The sequence below is a fragment of the Doryrhamphus excisus genome, linkage group LG2, assembly GCF_037039965.1.
Source record: "Doryrhamphus excisus strain RoL-2023G ecotype Guam linkage group LG2, RoL_Dexc_Guam_v1.1, whole genome shotgun sequence".
Classification (NCBI taxonomy): domain Eukaryota; kingdom Metazoa; phylum Chordata; class Actinopteri; order Syngnathiformes; family Syngnathidae; genus Doryrhamphus; species Doryrhamphus excisus.
In genome coordinates, this window is record NC_136358.1 from 13,504,489 (window position 1) to 13,520,799 (window position 16,311).

General features: G+C 41.7%; 3 protein-coding genes and 1 long non-coding RNA gene across 11 annotated transcripts in view; 2 read left to right on the forward strand and 2 right to left on the reverse strand.

The window, feature by feature from the left end:
* The window catches only part of ptprz1b (protein tyrosine phosphatase receptor type Z1b), a 44,811-nt gene extending 43,724 nt beyond the window's left edge, over positions 1-1,087 (forward strand). For all 5 annotated transcript variants that reach the window (XM_078798265.1, XM_078798268.1, XM_058078703.2 and 2 more), the window contains one exon: positions 48-1,087. In XM_078798265.1, the coding sequence (XP_078654391.1) occupies positions 48-191 (144 nt within the window). In that variant the 3' untranslated portion in view covers positions 192-1,087. The remainder of the gene's footprint in view (positions 1-47) is intronic.
* A 1,147-nt stretch (positions 1,088-2,234) lies between these two features.
* LOC131132775 (HMG box-containing protein 1-like) lies at positions 2,235-6,393 on the reverse strand. The gene is made up of 12 exons (XM_078798298.1): positions 6,349-6,393; positions 5,505-5,597; positions 5,268-5,433; positions 5,126-5,189; positions 4,942-5,053; positions 3,896-3,990; positions 3,662-3,818; positions 3,444-3,588; positions 3,255-3,373; positions 3,001-3,181; positions 2,790-2,931; positions 2,235-2,725 (listed from the first exon to the last, which is right to left on the reverse strand). Exons 2-12 carry the CDS (start codon positions 5,581-5,583, stop codon positions 2,717-2,719), a joined length of 1,269 nt encoding a protein of 422 aa, XP_078654424.1. The 5' UTR covers positions 5,584-5,597; positions 6,349-6,393; the 3' UTR covers positions 2,235-2,716.
* Positions 6,394-6,719: 326 nt separating this feature from the next.
* On the forward strand, positions 6,720-15,829 carry pik3cg (phosphatidylinositol-4,5-bisphosphate 3-kinase, catalytic subunit gamma). Of its 2 annotated transcripts, XM_078798295.1 has the most exons (24): positions 6,722-6,976; positions 7,494-7,713; positions 7,780-7,951; positions 8,027-8,289; positions 9,533-9,619; positions 9,689-9,789; positions 9,853-10,022; positions 10,097-10,284; positions 10,623-10,730; positions 10,807-10,891; positions 10,962-11,394; positions 11,474-11,572; positions 11,849-11,984; positions 12,290-12,355; positions 12,799-12,942; positions 13,047-13,128; positions 13,209-13,312; positions 13,523-13,669; positions 13,763-13,853; positions 13,930-14,060; positions 14,309-14,420; positions 14,489-14,646; positions 14,720-14,801; positions 14,877-15,826. In XM_078798295.1, the coding sequence occupies exons 2-24, from the start codon at positions 7,501-7,503 to the stop codon at positions 15,074-15,076; spliced, it is 3,372 nt and encodes a 1,123-aa protein (XP_078654421.1). In that variant the 5' UTR covers positions 6,722-6,976; positions 7,494-7,500; the 3' UTR covers positions 15,077-15,826. The 2 variants fall into 2 exon arrangements, with proteins under 2 accessions (XP_057934691.2, XP_078654421.1); XM_058078708.2 differs by having other exon boundaries at positions 6,720-6,976; positions 9,533-9,789; positions 14,877-15,829.
* On the reverse strand, positions 7,235-12,008 carry LOC144902009 (uncharacterized). Of its 3 annotated transcripts, none has more exons than XR_013630236.1 (4): positions 11,800-12,008; positions 11,321-11,407; positions 10,936-11,243; positions 7,235-7,863 (listed from the first exon to the last, which is right to left on the reverse strand). It is a non-coding gene; the product is annotated as an uncharacterized LOC144902009 (long non-coding RNA). The 3 variants fall into 3 exon arrangements; XR_013630235.1 differs by lacking the exon at positions 7,235-7,863 and adding an exon at positions 9,440-10,163; XR_013630234.1 differs by lacking the exon at positions 7,235-7,863 and having other exon boundaries at positions 10,611-11,243.
* Positions 15,830-16,311: the final 482 nt, after the last annotated feature.

Genomic DNA, 16,311 nt, shown 5'->3' on the forward strand with positions numbered 1-16,311 from the left:
ACACCTGTGTTGGGACAATAATGAGAAAAACCATCATGCCTCTGCAGGAGCAGTACCAGTATCTGTACCGTGCAGTGCTGAGTCTGGTGAGCAGCCAGGAGGACCAGCGAGCCCTCCAGAGTCCAGAAACCAATGGATCAGTACTGTTGGGGAAGACCAACATTGCTGAAAGCCTTGAGTCACTCATGTAGAGGCCACCCACACTTACAGTACACACTAACGCTAAAACACGATGAACTTGAGTCGTCTCTGCAAGCGTCCAAGAGTTGTGAGTACTTATTTTACACTTTAAAGTAATCTTCTGCAAATGTCATGGCTTCCTTCAAACAAAAAAGGCAAAGTCTCCCACTATTGTGCTCACAGAATGCTAATATAATTTCCCTGTATCCGTTGCATTTGGGTGCAAAAGCACATTTAAATCACAGAATACAAATGACTCCATTTTAATAAACATAATAAACATTTCCTAGGCTAATTCCCTAGTTAACCAGCATTATTTAGGAGTGTTTAAAAAAGTAGTGATGACTGCCATTGGCTCCGGTGCCTTTTGTAACTCACTCTTGTACTTTAAAGCTTTTTTTGCTGGACTGTTGGATGACTTCTATCTTTCCTAAAGGTGGGTATACTGTCTTGTTAGCTTCATGAAGGGGAGCGACATTCCATCCAAATTGTGTTGTCAGTATTGAACGTATTTTGTCTAAATGGTCCACAATCAGGCACGATCAATCAAACAACCAGCTTCTCCTACAGCAACTATCATTCTACTTTGTATGTGTGAGTGTGTGTGTGTGTGTGTGTGTGTGTGTGTAAATATCCCTGAAACACCAAAAGGCCAAATTACTGTAAGTTTTTACTGTATCTATATATTTTCTAAGACATTTTCTAGCCATTTCCACGTATATACTGTATAACTGTGTGGATTCTATTTGATAACTCCACTACTGAATTACTGATCATAGATTTAACACATTGTTAATGCTTTTTTATCAATATGATCATTGTAGCCGTTTAGCACATTCATCTCCAGCCACGAGCGTGTGCAGTATGTAAATAGGAACAGATGGAATAAAGACTTTTTGACTTGAAATGTAAGTCCTCTTTATTTCTTTTCCATATCTTATATTACATATACTTATATTACAGCAAGCAGTGACATTAAAAGACTCCAGAGCCCCAAAAGCAAAATTATATCAACACTTTTCATTAAACATTATAGCACGGCAGTTTAACATGATAAAGTGTATACAGTGCTTTATAAATATTGTAATAACACAGGTTGTACATATGCAATATTTCTGGAACACCAAACATTGAATTTATTATTATAGCAACATGTTATTAATGCTTCACAGCACCCTGCAGTGGACATAAAAGCCAAACTCACTCATGTCACACAAGTTATACCGTAAATGCTCCAATTAACAACCTTATTCAACTAACCCTACTGTCTCTACTAGTAGCCCCGGGTCAAAAAATGTGTTTTTATCAACTTCACAAGAAGGCAGTCGCCATATTTGAAGTATCATGAGTGGTCAGCATAAATATTTATTTTATCGACACATTTACATTCCTTGACTATGAAAACATTCCATGGAAGGGTTTGAATGACTTGCAGAATGCTAACATGCTAATGTTACACCTAGCATAATAGCGCTAATTGTTTGTATAAGCGTGTACCTCTGAAAATGTTCAAAATGTTGTATAATTATGTTAGCATGCTAACACCTAGCATGATAGTCCTGTTTCCTTAAAATCACAAAAAAATTGAATATGCTCTTGTTAATGTCAGCATGCTCATACCTAGCATAATAGTGTCCAGTGCACCAATAAAAAAAAGACTAAAAATGGGGTACACCCTGGACTGGTCGCCAGCCAATCACAGGGCACATATAGACAAACAACCATTCACACTCACATTCATACCTATGGACAATTTGGAGTCGCCAATTAACCTAGCATGTTTTTGGAATGTGGGAGGAAACCGGAGTACCCGGAGAAAACCCACGCAGGCACGAGGAGAACATGCAAACTCCACACAGAGATGCCTGAAGGTGGAATTGAACCCTGGTCTCCTAGCTGTGAGGTCTGCGCACTAACCACTAGACGACCGTGCCGCCCCTACTGTAACATATCCATCATAATAAAGACTTTTGGTAAAAACTACCCTACTAAATACATGCTTTATGTTGTAGTACATGAACTTTTATCCTTAAAAATAATGTATTTAACTCTAACTGACCGACAAAGACATGTCTGTAAAATTTCAGCAAAATTGGTTGAAAAACATGGCTGCCATCAAGCAAAACCCCTTTATCTTATTATGGTTCAGACACTGAAGATATTGATATTACATGCATGCCAGCATGTATTCCAATGGCTGTGATAGCCATGAATGTCATGTACAATCATGCGTAAAAAAGTAATTTCTTTGACATGACCTAAAAAGACCTAAGCCTGCACCTCTGTTTCAAGCATATATCAAGATTTTTGGTAATTTGCTTTAAAATAAATCATAGAAATCAACACACACACAAAAAAAATCTAATGTGCTTGGAATATAGGAGATGTACGCCTGATTTATAGCGTCATTTAAAGCAGTATGAGCAAACTCCAAAGCTAATGTATTGAGATACGTATAATGCTTCATGTTCAGCGTGTTTAGGCTATTGTAAATGTGCATGTAGTTCTGCATTGGCCATCCTTGCTTGTCTGCAGTCTAATTCCCCTGCTGAGAAATAGGTGAATTTAACATGACAGATGAATTACTGTGCGTGTGTGTGTGTTCTTACGTAGTCAGCACGTTTGCGTTTCCAACAGTCTGGATCGAGTCTCTTCTGTTCCTCAGCGAGCGCTTTGGCCTGCAAGGTAAACACCCGTCGCTCCTCGTTTTGCATTTTCTTCCACCGCTCACCAAGGAGAACACTGATGGCTCTGCATGCACACGCATGTCATTTCACATGCATGATAGGATAAAGAATGGCAATCTGGATTCACACCGACCTGTTGTCCTTGCCTGGGTGCATTTGTGTGTACTGCACCCTGAACTTCTTGGCAAAAAGCATGAATGCATTCATTGGCCGCTTGCACTTGGGTGGGGTGTGGTGACTTCCTGCTTTCTTGGCATACTGACTTTTGATTGGCTGACGGAGAGGAGCGTGTGCGTGGCTGGTCCTGTGACTGCCTGTAGATTGTGTTTTTTTTCATACTATGTTATTCCCTTTCTAAATTGACAATGTAAAAGAATGGACTGAAACCTTGTAATGTGTCTCGATCTGGTGAAACAGCGCCCCCACTGGATTGGGAGGCGTGCCGCCGTCTGGCCATGCTGCTCAACAGGTACACTGCCGAAGAATCCATTGGTGTGAAATCATAACTGAGGAAGATTGACACATAATTACTAACTACGCTAATTCCAATAAGGTCAAATATAATGCAGGCGTTACCTCCTGAATGTGTCAAAAACAAGCGAGTCATCTATTTGTTTGGCTTCTCTATGACCCGGAGGCAGGCACACATCACCTATCTTCATTTCATAGCCCGCTATCCCATAATGCACCACGGTCAAGCTCGGGTAGAATGATGACCAACCTGATAAAAATGACAATACAATCATTTCAATGTTGAATAAGACGTCACTCCGTAACTCTTTGCTTTCACCTACCTTTATTTTTGACATAGAACGGGTGGTCCAGTTGACATCGGGTAGTTAAGAGGCTGTGCCCGACTACTCCAGGGTCAAAGGTGAGTTGCAGGACTACTTGACCTGAGAGAACAGTTTCTGAATGTGCGATGAGCTGGAGACCCTCAGAGCCGTAACTCTGTGGGGTCGGAAATGTATGAAAGCGGCATTAAGTCCACTAACAAGATGCTTACAACAATATTGACTTAAAAATACCTTCAGGGATGTCGACTGTTCCTCGTTGCCTGATTCAAGGTCCTCAACATTCTGCCATTCAGCATTAGAGCCACTGTGGAAACGTAGGTACGTATCTGCAGGGAGATCATAAATTCAACTTCTATTCAACTATTACAACTTCTAGTACATAAACATGTCCATAATTCCCTCCACCTTGACACTTTAGATCAGGGGTCTCAAACATGTGGCCCACAGGACACTAGTTTGAGGCCCCCGCCATGATATGAAAGTTTAATGATAGTGCGGCCCGCACAAGTTTGATATGGATGCTGTATGGTATCATGTACCCAGAAAAAATGATGTCGTTTGATTAATGTTCATGTTAAAGGTTAAATAACTGTTAATAGTTATCCTCCCTATCCGTGTGGAAGTGGTAAGTTTTTGGCTATTTAAGTTTAAAGGAAATAACTAGAAGGCTACCGTTTAGGTCGCTAGCTCTCTAGTTTGCGAGTTAGCAGGTGTCTCAAGACCCTGCAGTTGCGCAATATGTTGTAAATAAAAAAGAGTATAAATGTGACTATAGTCGTGTTTTGTCATGTCTACAGGGCTCTAATAATGCTTTGTTCATTTTAATCTGAAAAAAATAATTTGTCTACCCACCAACTATATGTGGTTTCTTAAGTTTTTATTATTTGCCGTTTTATTATTATTATTATTATATTTATTTATTTATTACTGATTGATTGATTTTCTCTATTCTTGATTTGTTTATTTATTTTTCATCTTATTTTGTGTAGAAAAATAAAAAGTAAGATATTTAAGAACAGTGGAATGTTTTATCAGAGCTTTTATTGTAGAAAATTGGAACCAAAGCGAAGTTTTTAAAAAATTGTTGTTTTTAATAAATGCGTTTTTTTTGTTTGTTTTTTGGAAAACCTGATGCGGCCCAGTCTCACCCAGACCCGAGCTCCAGTGGCCCCCAAGTAAATTGAGTTTCAGACCCCTGCTTTAGATGCTTTAAAATATTCTGATCCTTCCATATTTACCGCAGAAGCAAAAATAACATTAATAGTAATGTTTGGTACCTTTGAGAAAACAGTGCCAGACTGTGGCAGGCCAGGAGATGCTCCAGACCATGTCTTCATCATCAGACCCAGAGGACCTGGTGGACACTGTGGCGCTACCCTCGCTGCTCGTCTGCGGTAACATACACTGTCAGACGTCCGTCACACGTTAAGCTCACTCTTAAAATTGACATATTTGGTCTACTCTGCTGTGGGGTCGCTCCCTGGGGTGAGGAAGGGGTGGCCGGGCGTAAGAATGTAGATCACTCCTGGTGCATTTGTGATTTAACACATTAGTAGAAATCATCGTGTTTCTAAAAGGGGTGAGTACACACATGTGCTGGTACCTGCTGTGGGACGGCTCTCGTAGTAGTGGGCTCTGAGGACCGGTAGCGATGTGAGCGAGTTGAGTAAGCCAGTGGGCGTCGCGTACGGGAGGACAATGCTTCAATTCGACTTGATAAACTGCTGCTGTTCCATTCTCTGGTACCTCCTGAAGTTTTGGAAGGTCAGCTGAGGAGAGATCACAACCACAGGAGATACCGATGAGAATGTGAGTTTGTCGCAATGGCGAGGTTGGATACCTGTGTGTTCATAGGGAGGCTCCTTGTGTTGTTTCGGGTGAGTGGACAGCCCTTTAGGGATCACTACCTCCCACATCATGATGTTCACAGTCACTGAAACAGGAGGAACATATAATATTACATAATTTTACATTCCATTTTGCAGTACTTATGTCATTTCTTCATTATTTTAAACAAATAAATCTACCAATAATATACTGTAAATTCTCTTAGTCCCTGTTTCACCATATTGCCATCATGTGACAACCTGTTCACAATTTTGATAGTCCGCGCATGCGCGCAGTTCTCCATTCATTCAATGCTACGTGAATGACGAATACATATGGAGCAAGTCGTAAAAAGTGTTATCACATCATATTATTTAGATCAAATGTAGTCGACCAGTTATAATTATGTCATATCAACTCAAGACGAAACGGTGTGGTTTGTTACGCAACGAAAGTACCATCAAAAAGGGATATCAGTCGACGAAAACGAAAAGAATTGGTTATAGTGTACCTTATTCATTAAAAGGGATATCAGTCGACGAAAACGAAAAGAATTGGTTATAGTGTATCTTATTCATTAAAAAACACAATGTTCCGAGTTGAGAAAATGCTATTAAATACATTAAATGCAGCGAGTGAGTATTTTTTAGTACGTAAAAGGGAGTTTCAACAACGTCAACAATGAAGCTTTAAGAGCGAACAGCTAAGCTGGTATTTGTGTTAACGACAGACGTCGTCATCTCAATATTGTCTCGTATTTTGCAAGTTTAGGGCATATTCATTACATCGGTGAGGTCATGTGTCGAATTCAACGCTTTAAAAGCAGGAAAAGTTTTAATGAACTTTACTTAACTCACCTAAACAGTGGCCTTGTACGGGAAAAGGAGGCTGGGATAAACACGATCCTATTGGGCCAGCCTGCCGTCAATTTCCAGCTATTCGAATTCTCATTGGTTGTTGCAGACGGCACAGTTATTATTATTGTATTATCAAAACATACTGTATATATGCGGATATACGTGCTCTCGTTTTTTTACAATTCCAGTCACGTGTGACATCATTTTAAATAATCTAATATGTAAGAATGTGGTAAATAAAATCGTCCACGGTCTGCAACTATATTAGCAGCGCTGTACATTTTGCTCCATAAAACGGGAGTGCAGCAAAACTATATATCCATTAACATGCACTTAATGAATTTGTGATGCTCTTTTTAAATAAAATCCCAATCAAAAACTCATGGTAGTGAAGCATGAAATCTTACTGCAATTCAGGAAAAGATGACTATACTTTATTTTGAAGGAAACGCCGGAACCGGCGAGCTGCTGGTCCAAAAATCCACCAAATGAGCTTGACTCCTGGCAAGGGAAGCAACACTGTCGGCTCATCTAAAAGCACTTTTTTTTCAAAGTTTACGTGCTCTGTCAGTCTTGCTTAAATGACGAATCTTTCGTTGGCGGGTGTCATCGCCCTCTTTGTGTTTTGGTGAGTTGCTTTTTGCTATTCTGTCGACATTATTCCGGCAATTATATACCGTTATAACTCAGTGTTGAGCACCACTTCCGCTGAAGTTTTGATAACTCATTTGGTTCTCATTTAGATATGGCGGCACGTTTGTTTGTCATGTACATATGTTATGTACATTTAAGAACAGGCTGTGTCATTTTGTGCACTTTTAGATTCATACAGTGTCGACCTTTGCTTCCTGTTTTCTTAAAACTTCATTCAGAGATGTGACAGAAGGCGGGGAAACACCATTACATCCTGTAGTCTAAAATAAGACTGCTTGGTTCGGATTATGGTGCTTTTCTATAGTACAATTACATCAGCCCTTTAAAAAGCAATAACTGTTACCTTCAAGATATAAACTGTATTTTTGTAAAATTATATTTTTATCTTCCTCTTTAGCAAGACTTCATGTCTTTTCATCATATTAGAAGACATAATCAGAACCCGGTGACTGTAAAATGAAACATCCGTATACAACAATTGTGTCCTCAAGCTAGGTGATGGACGAGCAGCTGATCCAGGTGAGCGACGAAGAGCGAGTGGTGTTGCGAGAAGACAGTCGTCGCCGGAGAAGAAAGAAGGCCATCATGTCATCCACCTGCAGCTCCATGGATCACATCACTGTGGAGTTTATACTTCCCACTATGGCGAGGGGTGGGACCTGCCCCGACTCTCTACAACTAGAGGTTGCAGGGAACTGGACAGTGGAACAGGTTGCTCAATGTGTTATTTATTTTCTGCGTGACTTTGGGTGGCTTTACACAATTGTCAACTCCTAGGTGAAGGCCCAGGTGTGGCTGAAGGCGGTGACGTCAAACCTCTGTCCGGAATTCTACCAGCGCTTTTCTCCTGACCACTGCATCCTGCTCTACCAGAAGAAAGGCAGCATGTGTGAGATCTACGACAAGCACCAAGTCTTCCAGACGCTGGACTGCATACGCTATTGGAAAGGTTTGCTTGTTTACAGCCTCTTGTCTTTGTGATACATTGTAACAACCTGGGATTGTTTTTTGTTTTTTTATAAAGCATTGAAGAAGGATGTAGGCCGGATAAAGCTGGTGCCTCGTCCGCAACCATCGGATGAGACCCTTCAGTACCAGCGTTACCTCAACTACCTGATTGGCTACGACGTTACCGACGTCAGCAACGTGCACGACGACGAGCTGGAGTTCACCCGCAGGAAGCTGCTGACACCTCGACGCATCGAACTGTCGGACCGTGATCCAAAACTCTACTCTATGGACCCCTGGGTGACGCACAAACTGCTGCCTGAGTACCTTTTGTGGAAGGTATGTTCAATAGTTGTGGTATTGTATGTGGTTTGCCTCAGTGAAACCCATAGTTTCTCAGTGTCTGAAGCACTCATGCAACCCAATACCATGACTATATCATGCATGACTGTTGGCAAGACAGCCATTGAGGGCATACAGACAAGTGTTGATACGGCAATATGGGAAAAAGTACATCCCTTGGCGGAGTGTTGACAACTCTACATGATACAGCATATATGTGATTTTTGTGAACGGCCTTGAATACTGATCGGTGGCCAATCAATTGGAGCGTCCCTATTTAAATAAAATTATATTGTGTTCATCATATGTTTATACTTTGTCTTTAGGCTGTTTTCAGGGCATTAAATCAATTGCAACTGGACTGTTCCGGTTGTCTTAAAAGATGTTTCGCCTCTCATCCCAGCAGGCTTCATCACTTCATCCTCATAGACTGGATAAGACAGTTCTAGCCTGAGGGGGATGATGTGGGGGTCCAAGTATTTATATCCAGAGGTAGAGGCTACCCCCCAGACTAAAAATGGTTTCAGTCTTTTGTGGTGCAACATGACAGTTGCTAAGATGCAGTGGAATGAGGCCTCTGACAGCCAATCACCATCATTTGGGTGGAATCCGCCATTACTATTCTATTCAGTTGTAACAGGGGTCATGGATGCACCCTCAAAAGTGGCTATGTTGTGTTTGTTATTTCTTTATTAATTCATTCATTTTCACATATAGACAAACAACCATTCACACTCACATTCATACCTATGGACAATTTGGAGTCGCCAATTAACCTAGCATGTTTTGGGAACGGGAGAAAACCCATGCATGCACAGGGAGAACATGCAAACCCAAGCGTAAAATCTAACACAGGTCTTCCCGATCTTTGGGGTGTACAAGCCTTTGTCTCAGGGTGTTACCAAGGTGTTACCAAGATTGAAGTGTACCATAGGGTAGTGTTGTCACACAACATTCCAGTGTTGTCACAACACAACATGTCTCAGAAACGTCTTCTGAGACAACACCCCGGTTGCAATTGCTTCAATGCAATATTCACCGACGTCTTTCGGCTACAACGGCAAAAAACCCCCACACAATTTAAGTGAAGTGGTCACGTTGAATAAGGATGTTACAGCCTGACAGTTTCCTGCAAAGATGATTAATATCTTATCATTTGTCTTCAGAATGTATAGTGCCAGCTAATACTGTATAGCCTTATGTCTGTTTGGCCCTTGACCTTTTCACCTTGCCTTCCCAGGTCAGCAATGGCCATATCCTGGTGGTAATCCACATTAGCACAACCAGTCACACCATCAAGGTCTCCATTGAAGACACACCAGCACAGGTAGAAGGAGGTTTGGCTCTTTCCCCTTCAGTTATTGTGGAATTTCATCGTATTTTCTGTCTTATACAGGTTTTAGCCTGCTTTTTCTCCAAAACGGCAAATAAAAGAGGGGTGCTGGGCATCCCTGATAACACGTCTGAGTCAGACTTTGTGCTGAGAGTGTGTGGCAGGTTTGTTCAACGTGTCTTTTATAGAGGGTCAGTGAGGTGAGACATTAATTAACTTTTAAACAGGGAGGAGTATCTGCATGGAGATGAACCACTGCAGAACTTCAACTGGATCCGTCAGTGTCTAAAAAATGGCGACGAGATCCACTTGGCTCTGGAGAAGCCTCCTTGTCTTGAACTGGATTTAGTCCATGAGGAGGACTGGGCCCAAGTGGATGATTGCACTGGTGTAGCAGGTAAACAACTGAATAATAATAAACACCACTTTGTCTTTGAAGTTATTGGGTTTGATTCTGTCTTTTTCCCCCAGGCACACACGAGCAGTTGACTATCGCGGAGAAGGACCACGAGCAAGTGTTCACCATCTCCATGTGGGACTGCAACAGGAAGTTCAGGGTCAAGGTGCTGGGAATTGACATCCCAACACTGCCCAAAATTCCAGACTTTGTTGTGTTTATCGAGGCCAGCATCTTCCACAGTCAACAACTTCTTGCCCAGGTCATAAAATGTACATGCAGCATCTCAGAAAATGTTCAGCACCCATTTATATTACTGTAAATCTTCTCAAGGTGTAATATTACTACTTTAGAGTAGTCCATGTACAGCCTTTGTAGCAGTAGACATTTTCTATCTACTGAAAATGAGTCAACGTACAACCATTGAGGTCAAAATAGTGCTGCTAGCACTGAGGAGCTGTGGTTCATTGAGGAATTCCAACATGTACTGTACACCCCCCAGAATGCCACAACACTTTTAAATGATATTTTGAATCTCTCCAGTATAGTTCCATGAGAAGACATACTGTCATAAAATGGCTGCTGTAATATATTTTGCAGGAGAGGACATCCCCCAAAGCCTTCAATGAAGAAGTCTTGTGGAACCGTTGGTTGGAGTTTAACATTAAAATCAAGGATCTACCGAAAGGTGCCAGGCTTAACCTCCAGGTAACGTTTGCTATTGTTTTACACTTATGGACTTTTTCTTCGATAGCGGGTAAGATTTTTCCGGTTTCCTGCTCAGGTGGTATGTAGGAAACAACCCCAGACTCCAAACTCAAAAGGATGTTCCTACCAGGATAACACAGCAGGAGGTGGAAACCATGATGGTAAAGTCGCCCACCATGTTTACAAACCACAATGGAACCCTCACCTTGCTTCCCCTTGCTGATGTTTAAGGAAAGACCAAGAGCCGCCTCTTGTACTACGTCAACCTTCTTCTGGTAGACCATCGCTCCCTGCTGCGCCAGGGTGAGTTTGTCCTCCACATGTGGAAAATGCCCGAGAAGAGTGAGGAGAGCAGCAGCAGCAGCATCAACGCCGACAAACTCACATCAGCCACCAACCCGGACAAGGCTTCATCTATGGCCATTGCCATTTTACTGGACAAGTACTGCTACCCCGTGGTGCTTCCCAAGAACCGTGACCTGGGCCGGGATGGCGGTCCTGTACCAGAGGAATCTGAAGGAGGGGAACGAGGTCAAAGAGAGATGCCAAATCATCTGAAGAAACAGTTTGAAGCCATTGTGGCTACTGACCCTTTACACCCGTTGAGTCCCGAGGACAAAGAGCTGCTCTGGCATTTCCGGCATGGGTGTATGCGGGATCCCAGGTGCTTGTTTTTCCTTGCTCCGAAGAAGAAAATTCATATTTAAATAAAGCACTCAAAGCTTACAATATGTTCCCGTCAGGGCCTATCCAAAGCTGCTATCCTCAGTCAGGTGGGGTAAACAAGAAGATGTGCTTGCCACCCACCAGCTGTTGGAGCGTAGCACTGCATGGGACAGCAGGTACGTGGATATCCACACTAGCGGCTGCATGTCCTCTATAGCAGTGGTAAAATGTGTAAAGGTGACTATAGGGGTGTTAATTGATGTCTAGAGGGCTCTATGTTAAAAACCATATTAAAAACAGGTTTTCATTGTTGGGTCTGGAACCAATTAACTTATAACAGGCCTTATTGAAGAGTAAGGTCTTTAATACAGTAAATGTGTTGAATGTCTAAGGTTGTCGGTACCTGGTGCCGTATCGGTCATCACTTTTTCCTTTGGCCTTGTTTTGTTCAGTGTTTTGGATGTTGGCTTGGCTATGCAACTACTCGATTGCCACTACTCGGATGCTCAGGTTCGCTCAATGGCCGTGAGGAAGTTGGAGACCCTGGAGGACGACGACGTGCTCAGATACCTCCTGCAACTTGTCCAGGTGCTTCTTTGTCAAGCTAACCTGCTTGTCAATACATAAAATCACACAAATGAGTTAACAAGAAATATCTTCTCTGAGGCTTTACTCGTATAATCCTGCATTCTCTGACGTTTCAAATGCCATGTGATTTTTCTCTTTGTAAACATGAGAATGTTTGCTGTTGACAAAGCTTTTTTTGTTTGGAGTCATCACCTTAAGGGTATTTTTTCCCACCTGATCAACTAGCTATTCCTTGCTGTTTAAATGGACTATCCCTATTAACTAGTTGATACGTATGTCTGTATGGGTGTTTGTGTTTACTGCAGGCTGTCAAGTTTGAGCCATATCATGATAGCGCCCTGGTTAGGTTCCTGCTCAAGAGAGCTCTGAGGGTAAGTTTACTTAATCACAAATAGCATGCTTCACTCAAAGGGGTGTCACGTGACACTCGGTTCACGAGACGAGACGATACACAAGACAGGGTCTATGAGAACGATACAAATAAGATACAAAGAAAAAATATGTGACATTATATTACAGTCGATTAATTGAATTTTTCCTGTGTTTTTCCTGGGCTCACTCCATTCACGCCCTTGTTCTATGGCACAAATGTGCTAAGTTGCTGAAATCAATGCACAGAGTGATCTTTCTTCCTGGCTGTTCCATGCACCTGGCAATATTATGAAGCTCATTTTCATTTATTGCGTGATTAATTGTTTATTTTAATGCCGATGGTATATCTTTTTCTGAACGACAAATATCGCATTTTAATCTCACAAGAAAGTTAAAGCTTTCATACATTGTCTCTATTTTCAACCCTTTTTTGTCTTCTCAGAGTAAGCGTATCGGCCATTTCCTCTTCTGGTTCCTGCGGAGTGAGATCGCCCAGTCCATGCATTACCAGCAGAGATATGCGGTCCTACTGGAGGCGTACCTACGAGGGTGCGGCGAATGTATGTTGCAGGATTTTGGTAAACAGGTGAGCAACTATATAACTATGCATGCATGTGTCGATGATAGGGAAAAACTACTATATATATGTATGTATATATATTGTATCCATAATCATCTGGTGCTATCCAGGTGGAGGTGACTGAGGCTCTACAGAAGGTCACCCTAGAGATCAAGACCATATCTCCTGACAAGTACGACGTCACAGCACAAGGTGTCAAAGTGAACTTTCTGGGCTGGAATCTCAAAGTCATGATGTAATGGAGCTAATGATAAATGCTGTATTCTTGTCAGTGGTGTTTCAGATGCGTCAGAAGCTGGAGACCCTTCAATCAGCCGGTCTTCCGCAGAATTTCAGAGTCCCGTATGATCCTGGACTGAGAGCTGGAGGCCTTCTGGTAAAATGGACACACATTTTAGTGACTCTAATATGATGTCTATGATGTTGATATGTTGATTTTTTTCCACCGAGGCCGGCATACTGAAAAAGTATTTCCACATGTGCCTTTTTACTTATTTTTCAATATTTGCTGTTGTAAACTGCAAGCCGCAAATAGCCACAGATCACCCCTGCCTTACAGACTCTACAATGGTTATTGTGTGCACAGATTGAGCAGTGCAAAGTCATGGCATCAAAGAAGAAGCCGCTGTGGCTGCAGTTCAAAAGGGCCGACCCCACCACGCTGGCCAAAGACCCCATTGGCATCATCTTTAAACATGGCGACGACCTCCGGCAGGACATGCTCATCCTGCAGGCAAGCCAGTGTCCTCACTTCAGATGTCTTACTGACTCAGTTGATGATTATGGTTGAGTTGATGATGCTTTTATGGTTCTTGTTTTTCGTCAGATTCTGCTGATCATGCAATCTATCTGGGAGACAGAATCTCTGGATTTGTGTCTGTTACCTTATGGCTGTATTTCCACTGGAAACAGAATAGGTACAGTATAAGTGAGGTTTCTCCAGAAAAATGAGTCACATATTTCTCTTTCAGCATGTCCTCCTCTTGATCACAGGTATGATAGAGATCGTAAAGGACGCCACCACTATTGCTAACATCCAGCAGAGTGTTGTAGGAAGCACCGGGGCCTTTAAAGATGAAATCCTTCATCAGTGGCTGCGGGACAAGTGTGTCAGTGAAGAAAAGGTGACCATAACATTACAGACTTCTGCTGTGTAGTTACTGTGTCACTGAATTGTTTTGTTTTCATCAGTATTAAAAGGAAGTAGCAAAACAGCACACAGGAAGGAAGTGAGCTTCAGCGGTTTTCCTGTCAAGAGTGTCACAGTGTATGACATATTGCTGTTTGTTTTATGTTTATGTGAAATTGTTCCTAACCTGCAGTGGAAGTGGTCTTATTGTGTTTTACAAACTGGGAATGGCTCTGTTTCCAGTTTCAGCAGGCCTTGGAGAGGTTTTTATATTCTTGTGGTGGCTACTGTGTGGCTACCTACGTCCTTGGCATCGGTGATCGCCACAATGACAACATCATGATCACTGAATCTGGTAATCAAGTAAACATTTCATTATTTAATGTATCTATGCTACAGTAGTAAATGTATGTCTTTCTGTAGGGAATCTTTTCCACATCGACTTTGGTCACATCCTGGGGAATTACAAGAGTTTCATGGGAATCAGTAAAGAGTGGGTTCCCTTTGTGCTGACGCCAGACTTTCTGTATGTGATGGGAACATCAGGAAAGAAGAGCAGCCCCCACTTCCAGAAATTCCAGGTGCTTCAAGCAAAATGAATTCCCCATATAACACATGTATGCACCTTTTCTATACTTTCTGTGTCTGCATCAGGACGTGTGTGTAAAAGCTTACGTCGCTCTTCGGCACCACACCAACCTGCTCATAATCCTCTTCTCCATGATGCTAATGACAGGTATGCTGCCTTTCTGCGTGATACTAGCATAGCCACTGTTGTATATATGCTAATATATATCTATGTCCACACCAGGCATGCCTCAGCTAACCAGCAAGGAGGACATCGAGTACATCCGCGAGGCGCTGACCGTCGGCCGCAGCAAAGACGAGGCCCAGCGTCACCTCTTGGACCAAATAGAGATCTGCAGGGAGAAAGGATGGATGGTTCAGATAAACTGGTTTGTTCACCTGGTGCTCGGGATCAAACAAGGTGTGGAGAAGCGGTCCACATAGGTGTCACTTTTATGCATATTTCTACGTGGAGGAAATATTGTGTATTTTGGAAAAGATAAGAGAATATAAATCAAAATAGCAGGTAAGGTCAAAATTATGTTTTAATGTTTCATGTATAATAACATTACACCGGAAATGCTTTCACCAAGTTGTGCCATTACGTCTTTCTTTTTTAGGTGCCATCTATAGTTCAAATGTTTTGCATAATGTATACTGAATACAAAATACAACATCCTCCTCTTTTTCCATGAGTCTTAAGAACAAATATTATTTTTGCATCACAATACATTCGTTCAACTTTGTTACACTATGTAACTTAAAACCTATTATTAAAAGCTTATGAATGTGCAATACGAGTTATACCCTAACCAAATTATGAGTTAGAGTACATTTTTACTTAACTGGAAATGACAGCAAGATGGCAAGAAAAAAGAACAATGTTCCAAATTTGTTTGGGAAATTAACATTGAGATGTTTTTATTACATATTTTACTAGAATATACACATTTATTTGCAAATAAAACTTCACTTTAAGTCAATATTAGTCTGTAGTTAAGTCATTTTGGGCTATGTATTGTACTGTACATGTATGAGATGTAGTTTGATGTTTTTACCACAGGAGGGCGCACTGGCCTATTGATCATCCTATCGTTTCACTCTTCTCTCCTTGGGTTTCCCTCATCTCCTCCCCATCCTTTCCATCCTTTCTGCTGTCTTAATCACTGACATTATTGTCTCAGCAGATGAGTGGGCGCAGAGTGGACATGAATGACACCCTTTCTTCTTCTTCTTCTTCTCCTCTTTGTTTGGTTCTCGCAATTGCTTTGAACTGCAAATGGATTTGTCAGAACAGAAAATCCTCCTCGTTCCTCGACGCTTTATGGCTCTTTAAAGCGCTTTAGCACGCCATCGTGAATAGTGTGTGGAGGCTGAAGTGATTCACTGAACAGAGAGAAACGTGAATGGGTCGCAAAAAGCCTTGTTGCCATTTTTACTCAGCGTTTGTGCATGTATTTGGAAATGTGTCTTATTCATAAAAAAAAGGATCAAAGGTATCACGCCACATTAGGTAGCACACGTGCCAAGCATTCCAATACAGCTGACGATACTTCTCAAGTTTGATTGACACAGTGAACCAAAAGTTGCGTCTAACATTTGTTTAGTTATGTTGTCTAGTTAGCCAAATGTAGAAAATAGGCCTCCTTTTCCACATTGCAGGCTATTATTAGTAAGAA